General features: G+C 52.6%; 1 protein-coding gene across 1 annotated transcript; it reads right to left on the bottom strand.

Annotated features, from left to right (window-relative positions):
* Window positions 1-184: 184 nt before the first annotated feature.
* ALKAL2 (ALK and LTK ligand 2) lies at window positions 185-7,863 on the bottom strand. Its single transcript, XM_030311749.1, has 5 exons — window positions 7,632-7,863; window positions 6,239-6,292; window positions 6,077-6,157; window positions 3,280-3,345; window positions 185-290 (listed from the first exon to the last, which is right to left on the bottom strand). Exons 1-4 carry the CDS (start codon window positions 7,861-7,863, stop codon window positions 3,281-3,283), a joined length of 432 nt encoding a protein of 143 aa, XP_030167609.1. The 3' UTR covers window positions 185-290; window position 3,280.
* Window positions 7,864-8,332: the final 469 nt, after the last annotated feature.

The raw sequence follows: 8,332 nt of genomic DNA, 5'->3' as shown, positions 1-8,332 counted from the left end.
TTTCTCTGTCACTTTGTAGCCCTGCTCATCAAACGTGGATCCTTCCTTCTTTTTCTCCAGAATCACAAGTGGCCAGTATTAACGTCAGGTACGCTGATTTGCTGAATACACATCTGCCAACAGTGTCGACATACACAAGTTAAAGGAATTATGGAAGAGTCTGTCTGCAAAAATAAATCTCTTGTTCACAAGGGGATGTGTTCGTGAAGGTAGTAGGTTCTGTCCCCTGTTGGTTCCCAAGGCACTTCTCATGGTTCACGGGCTGCCGTCCCTCTGCCCTCTGCTCACGGCTGAAAAACATAGTTTCAGATATAACCATCCACATTTAGCGCTTCTAGAAGACCTTGATGTTGAATTATGTAACATAATGTGTTTATAAACACAAGGGATCAAGGGCTGCACGTATGTATATTTCGCTGTTCCAAAAAGCATAGTCCATTTATTGTGGAAAATAACCGGGTCCTACAGTTGTTACATGCTCACTGTGCTAAGGGGTGAAAACCTCCCTAAATACGACCAAACGCTTGTTAAAGTCTGCAGACAGTCCTTACTCCTGATGTGTGTGTTGTCAAGTCCTCGGTAACTGGGGCCACCACACCGATTGACAGTTGGTGGCAGTCCTGAGACACGGTCGATTGGCCTTCACACTTCCATCTTCATGAGCATTTGCAAAACCGATAACCAAGAATAAACTCTTTATTCTAGCACTCCATGCAGTATACCCGAACCACTGGTGTATCATTCGTTAATTTAAAAAATAATGGTAAGCTTCAGGGTTACTGAAAGTAGGCTGCATTTTGTAGACTGAGCTAGGTCCTTGTTGCTCAGAACTACATTTCTTTGGAAACACTCCAGAGCTCAGGGTTCTAGCTTCCCTGAGCTGCGGCACCAGGTGATGAAGTGTGTGTGGGAGGGTCTCGAGTGGGTCTCTGACTATGAGGGAGAGTGGCTGGGAGCCTGTGGTTTCCCTTTGGCTGGAGGGGATCAGTTAGTTAATGAGCTTCAGAAAGAAGGAGGCAAGGGGGTTTGTGCTCAGCTCACAAACGTGAAGAGTCCCTGTGCTCGGACCCCATACACACTGGCTGCTTCCAGGCTCAGCCTCGGAGAAGACGAGGAACCCTGTCCTGCAGCCGTGTCCGTCCCGTGCAGCTGCCAGGGCAGCGGAAGACAGGTGTTTGAGCCCCGCTTCCTCCACACCGGAGCAGCTGTGTTGACCAGGAGTGTGTGTCCTGCGAGTGCCCTCCTGTGTCTCACTGATGTCCTCGCCCAACCCGCAGGGCCCTGCCTGTCTACGTTGTTGTGACCAACGTTGTTCTTGCAGTTTAAAACTTCTGGAATTAGCAGAAATTAATCTTTAAAAAATATTAGGAAATTATTATAGTTAGCAGAAATGTCTGTGTTTTTCCAACTTTACCCATTTCTTGACCAAAATGAACACAGTTACAGCCGTGACAAGTGTGACATTGGGCGCAGTGGCCTTTGGGCATCACACCTGTGGGCACACAACCATGCTCGTCTCCCTTGTCCCACCATCCAGCCGGACCCTGACTCGGTGGGTCAGGGTGGGGAAGTGCACCAACTATCAGCACCTTTCCCGAGACCACATCTCCTCCCGCCAGGACTCCCTCCCTTTTCGGTGTTGCCATGAGTATCCAAAGCCCTGACGTGCCCATCCCGGGACTGATGCAGGGGTCGAACCACGCTCGGTTCTAGTTCCACGCCCACGTCATTCCCTAGGTCGGGACAGTCATTCTTGCTCTAGTGAGGACACCCTGCTGCCCCTCTAGGAGCAACCAACTGTGGGGGGGCACAGTTAATGGGTGTAGAGACTGGGAGCATGTTCCTGATTAGATGGCCACAGGGCATTTGGTCTCCCTGCCCCTAAGTGAATGGAAGTTGTTTTCCAAGGACGTGCCTGGCTCATCTCTGCAAACACTGGTGGTCTCACTATGAAGCAAGGCCTAATACGAACAACAACATCCTCTTTCCGAGCATATCGCCTGCAGAGACAGGAGAGTCCGTCCACTGCTTTAAAAAAGAAGCCTTTTCTGTGTGCCTTGTGGGCAGTGGAAGAAACCAGATAGGACTCAGATGGAAGAGAAGGTGAGGTCAAGTTAGGGCACGACATTTCTCAGCCCTGGCATTCAAAACCATGCTTTTCCTTCTCCCCAAGTGCAGAGTGCCACCCAAGTGTCCGTGAACCGGCACAAAACGTGGCCTCGCGATCCCCCGCTCAACCCCATGCTCCACCCAACCCCCATGTTGCTCCTCTCGTTACCGTGGGCGTTTGGCGGGGACAACGTGGTGCTGGGGACGGGGCTGACTGTGCCTGCCTGGCCAGTCCCGGCTCCCAGGTTTGGCCCAGCCACTCCGCACTGTCTGGACGTTAACTTATCACCACCGGCTTTTCCACAGCGAGCGTCAGGACTTCTCTCCCCTCACACGAGACAAATGAGGGTAACCCTGGACAAACACAGCATCCTACCCCCTTTTTATTAATGCTTCTGGACAGCAGATAAATTGTCTGGGAACAGCCATGTGAGGACCAGAAGCATGTCTGGTGCGGGTAGACTTGGCTTCTGAAATGCCCAGCACCCACAAGACACACGGTGGATGTAAGCTTCTGCGACCGAAACCCACGGTATTTGCATCAGGAAAATAAGCCCTTTCAGCCATCTGTGTGGCTGACCGCTGGTGTTACAGGTCGCACATCAGCCCTCAAGAGGCCAAGGTAAAAAATTTAGTTCATAAGCTCTTGATGTGCATTTATATTTTTACCGTTGGAGCCTATGAAAGAAACATATGAAGAGAATAGTTATTCTTGGCTATTCCTTATAAGCTAACTGGCATGATGATAGACTCCAACTCAAACATTTGCCAGATAATGTCTATAAAAGTTGCATGGGTATGGTTAGGCGTACACTCATTTCTGAGTGTGAAAGCCGAAAAGTGAACAGGCGTGATTTTAGACGTGCCTCCTGTTTTATGCACTAACGTGCTGAAAACTAGTCCACTAATGGGTTTCGTTTCCAGCTAGCACTCTGCCAACGGAGCCCTCACGGGAAAAATTCACAACAGCTGCCTGGGGTACTGTGTGCAGGTGGCCGGGGTACCTTACACTGATGGCCGTTATTTGGAGATATTCTGAGGGTCACTGGACTCAAAGTAAGGCTACTTAGGCCCGGGGGGGGGGGGCTTCTAAACACCCATGAATTTCTCACATGGCAAACCGGACTCCGGTCCTTGGTGGGTGTGCCAGTGACTCTGTGGTCGGCTTACCTTATCCCTCCAAGCACATAGGACTGACAGCCAGCCGGGTAAGAAGCCTGGCACATCTTTTATAGTCTGTAGTGAAAATAAATCACAGACCCTTGTCAGTTACGTCAACAACCCTTACAGCATTTTTTTTAACAAGAATATCAGCTGCTAAAGCCATTTCTTTAAATATTTTGAATTCCCTGGAAGTGATACGGAGACTGTCATGTGAAATCATGGGCTCTAAGTCATTGATTTCATCTTTTATGGTATTTCAGGGGCTTTAGCATCACAGGGCAGGAGATGAATGGAACGGGAAGCCGTGTGGGAGGCCAGATGCAGAGTCTTCTGCCCATTTTCTTCCCGTGGTGGCTCCCAGGCTCCTCAAAATGGCTTTGGTTTTGTGCAGCTTCCTTCCAGGGCATGTGCAGGCTGGGTCCCCACCTGGGTTCATCATACACAAAACCCTCTTACTTAAAGACAGTGGGTCAAAACTCAAGTAACAGAGCAGAAAGACCTGGGCTGGATAACAGAAGGAAGCAGTGAGCTAATTTCTGAGTACAGGCTGATTTTCCATAATATCTCACTTAATTTCCTATTAAATTATTCCATAGGTGCTACCTCAGAAGGACCAAGTGAGGTTTAGTGACCATGGCCGTAAAGGGCTTTCCTCAGCTTGAAGTTCTGTGGAAAAGCTACAGCAGTTTATAAATTACTTCTCAAGAGTCTCAAAATCCTACTTAGAAATGGAGGAATTCATACTCTTAACTGAAATTCTGATAAACAAGTAAACTGACAACAATGAATTTACACAACGTGTTGGACAAGCGGTTAACCTACCCCTAAAAATACGCTCTTAAATATTTAGAGGACATGATAGTTTGTGCTCAAAGGGGGAAAAAAAGAAAGGTCTAACGGCTCGAGGCTGGGGCATCTGGGTTCCTGGCATTTTTTTCCTCTTCCCTCGCACACCAAGTCATCTCCGGTGCAGTATTCCCAAATACAGCACACGTGCACGCAGTGTTGTGTGCGCTCAAGGTAAGGGCTCCCGTTTGCAGCACATCTAGAGGCCATGAGGTTGACCACCACCCCCGCCTCCCACCAACCCACATGTTCTCCAACCCTAAAGTAATCTGGGGGTCCTATGAGGGTGCAGTCTGGAGAAACTTCATGTTCTGCTCTTCCAAAGAGCCCCCGCCCCCTTGGGACCACACTTTGAGTAAGAAGGCTCTGGTTCCTTTCAGTCCTGACCTCCCGGGATTCGTTTCTCCAGCTCTGTGTGGGCAGAGAGAGGTGCAAGCCACATCGGCACAAGCAGCTGCTCGCCCAGTGCCCGCGTCTGTGGGCTTCACGCCTCCCGCCCCCGCCTCCCAGAGGAGCTGTGATGAACCCTGACGGCCACCTCGCAGAACGGATGAGTTGCTCTGAGCCAAAGGAGGCAGTGGGTGTGGACACGCACTGTGTCCTCAGGTCAAGCGGTGGCGTCTCTGTGTCAGGGCGCAAGCAACTGAAGCAGGTCGTCTGCTTGTGTGTCCATAAATGAAAGAAAGATCAGGAGTGACCGCCCCAGAGGCCATCTGCAAATTTAGAACCTGTGACCCTGTGATTTTAAGATGGGATTTAATATAAAAATATACACACATTTAAACAATAAAAGCGAGAAGGTTTTCTGGTCCCTGGAATACTTAACTACTCTCAAGCAGAAGGTGATGCCGTTTCAGAGGAAGGAACTGGGAAAAGAACGCGTGCCAGCTGCAAATGGCCTGGACGATGGGTGGGCTGAGACAGAGCTGGAAAGTAAGAGCTGCGTGCCCACGTGCTGCTTGCCTCGGCTGAGCCCGTGAGGCCCCGGGCGCCACCCGCCGCCTCAACAGGGAGCCTCCCGCATCAGGTGATGCTCCTGGTCTTACTGGCCGCGTCACGCGTGCCTAGACGGGGACCTCCCTGCTGGCAGCTCTGTTGTTGGGGCAAACTCTGCTGCCTAAGCGGAAAAAAACTTCCCCTGCCTGTAAAGTGGCTTATGTGTTTACATTTTGCCTTTTGAAGGCAGGGCGGGAAAGTCTGGTCGGACAGTCTCCGAAAGCAGCCGGTAAGACACCTGGCGTCTGCACACTTCCCTCCCGTGAGCCTTACATGAAATCAAGGTGCAGTCCCTGCAAACGAAGACGTCACTAGCTCCTGAGTCACTTGTCATCACTCTATGTTCTGTGAGGAGCACTAGCAGCCACTCTGGGAGAAACGGAATGCATTTTGTTACAGACGAATGATCAGAAAGCTATGGCTGAGCACTAGATTGAGGCGCGAACTCTGCATTTGTGGGTCAGCGACAGGCCAGAAGAGAAGTTTGAAACAGCGATGAAGTCCTTCCTCAGATAATGAGGTTATAATCCCTAACGGAAACAAGGAAGTCTCTGGTCAGGGTAGGGGGCCCCACACACATTCCTTATGCCCCAGGGCACAGAACTACACCCTAGTCATCTGAGCAACTCGTTCTTAGCGCTCGTTTGTCATACTGAGTAGACACAAACACAGACATCATGCCAGAATTCATATACAAAACAAGAATGTGAATGGAAGAGCTCAGCCGGTTCCAAGAGGTGATTAATTCCAGCGAATGTAAATAATTTTCCATTTGGCACTAGCTGCTACAGAACGCAGTTACCTTCTTCTATGGTCCGCTCGCCCTAACTCCACAGTTAATAGGGGGAAATATATTCGCACACAGGAGATTTAGAAGGAGGGGACTGTATAGACAGAAGGACGTGAGAATCGTATCTACATGTGCTGGTTTTCCCAAAGCCGTCCGGATGCTGTCACTTACATGCAGGGACGGTGCAGTCTCTGGTGTTGTGGTACAGTCTGTGAAAGTGTTTGCTGCACTTTGGGCTGAAATAAAGAGGACCTGGAACATGGAAGGAGAAGCATGTCATGAGGCTCGCAGGGCGCCAAGGATGGGGCACAGGGGAGAGGTGAGGACACTTACCTGTGAGATGTTTTAGGAACTTGTCCTTCATTCTCAGATCTCGAGGGACGATTTCTGTTTGAAGGGAAAGGAGGTAATTATTGCATCGCTTGAGAGAAGCATTTTTGTCACGTGATCTAAGCGAAAGTTGAGGAAAGTTGCTGGAAAGTGCAGGTTACCCTGCACTAGATAAAGCCGATCGGAGCCCCCTTGATTGCTGTGTGAAGACTTGTAATCAGGGACATGTTTTTCTCCAGATAAACTATTAACTGTTCACAAAGCTTCAATATTATTTGTCTGGTCTCTGCCCTGATGGAAAAGACAGTGACCGCAAAGTTACAGGGTGAAGAAATGTGTGTGGGTGGCGGTTAGTTTCCCGCAGCAAATCGCTTTAGACATTCTCATTTTGGAGAGCTTGGGAATCAAATCCCACGAGCTCTCCAAGTTCTAAAACGAAAACCCAGTCCTTCAAACAGCAACCAAAAACAATGTCATGAAACTTCTCTTTTTCTAGGTATCTATTTAGGAAAAGGACTAAATGCTTTCAAAACCACCTGTTGCCAAGGCTGATGTACATGCATGGAAATAGCCATTTACTCGGTTTATAAGATAAAAGGTAAAGTTCCGGGGGAAAGACAGCTGTCAGTTTTCACTGGGGGAACAGGCAGTGCCCCATTGACACTCTTTCTGATTCCAGGCTTGGTTTCTGCTTTTTCACTCGTCCGCTCTGGGTGGTAACTTTTGCTAGGAGGGCGTGTGGTTGCACTTTGTCTTCTCACAGATACTCCTGGTCGGGGGGAACGTTCCCTGCGGACCCTGCCCACTTGGTCTGAACGTCAGCCTCTATCAAACTGACCTTATCACACTTGACCTAATTGTGTCATGAAAGCATTAAAAGCTCGCAAGCTTTCTTTGGAAATTTCCCACGGGGCAGGCACTCTGGGAAGGCTGTGCCTCTGGCGGGGGTGCGGGGGGGCCGCTCTGCAGCACTTCTGCCTCAGTTGAAAGCGCTCTGCTGAAAGTATTTCCATTTCCGAAGTGACACATGACAGTTCTGTGCCAAGCTCCGACCTGGGCAACAGGTCCCGCGCCTGGAGCGGAGCGGAGCAGGGCTGTCGGTCACCCAAGTCCCGTTTGCTTCTCTTTATGAAAACACATTGTCTAGTTGTTTTCCCCCAAACAACAGAAATGGGTTTATCCTGTTAAAATACACGTTTTCTCCAGGACGGTATTTCCCAGCAAACACGACTCAGTGTCTCCGGAGACGCGGCGGACCCGCACACGTGCGGAAGGTCCCCACCCCCACCCGGGGCTCCCGGGACCCCCCCCCCAGACCCCGCCCCGGATCCCCCGGGGCCCCGCCCCGGACCCCCGGGCCCTCCGGGCCCCGCGCACACCCCGGGAGCGCACTCACCCACTCGCTGCTCCTCGGGGTCCAGCGCGGAGTCCGAGGCCTCCCTGCGGCCCGCGAGCTGCAGCCTCTTGGCCTCGCCCGCCTGGCCCTTCCGGAGCTCCTGCAGGATCTCCGCGATGAGCCGCAGCAGGGTCTGTCCGTCGGCCGCCTCCCGGGGCGCAGCGACCCCGGGCCCCGCCGCCCCCAGCACCAGCAGCAGCCCCAGGAGCAGGGGGCGTCCCGGCCCGCGCATCGTGCGCTCGCTCGGCCGCAGGGAGATCGGCGCGCTGCAGGGGCAGGGCGTGGGGGGCGGGGGCGGGAAAGAAAGTCGGCGGGGGTTTGGGGGGGGGCAGGCAGAGCCCGAGGCCGCGGCCCCCCCGGGACCCCGAGCGGATGGGAGCCCGCGGCGGCGGCTGGGACGCGGTGTCCCCGGGACCCGCGGAGGCCCCGGCGCGGAGATGCTGGGAGCTGAGACTCGGGGCGCCGCCCCCGCCCCCCGCCCCGGGTCCTGCCCCCGCCCTCCCAACTTTCGGGAGAAATGGCACCTCCGCTTGCACTTGGCTGCGGGAGACATCGGCGCAACTTTCTTAACCTCTGAGACCGTGGGGAGACCGGGGGGGGGGGGGAACCCGGAGGGCTCGGCCCGCAGGGAGCGAGGGGGACCCCGGGAGGGCTCGGCCCACGAGGAGACGAAGGGACCCCGGGAAGGCCCGGCCCGCGGG

This window comes from Lynx canadensis, chromosome A3 (assembly GCF_007474595.2).
Source record: "Lynx canadensis isolate LIC74 chromosome A3, mLynCan4.pri.v2, whole genome shotgun sequence".
In the NCBI taxonomy this organism is placed as follows: domain Eukaryota; kingdom Metazoa; phylum Chordata; class Mammalia; order Carnivora; family Felidae; genus Lynx; species Lynx canadensis.
This window is presented reverse-complemented; position numbering and strand designations above follow the sequence as displayed.

Bases quoted from the DNA above. Each gene is read 5' to 3' on its own strand.
- ALKAL2 (XM_030311749.1), bottom strand. From the start codon at position 7,863: ATGCGCGGGCCGGGACGCCCCCTGCTCCTGGGGCTGCTGCTGGTGCTG. The intron at 6,293-7,631 runs GTGAGTGCGCTC...CCCTTCAAACAG, and splicing joins CCCCGAGGAGCAGCGAGTGG to AAATCGTCCCTCGAGATCTG. The intron at 3,346-6,076 runs GTAAGTGACAGC...TTTTCACTACAG, and splicing joins AGACTGCACCGTCCCTGCAT to ACTATAAAAGATGTGCCAGG.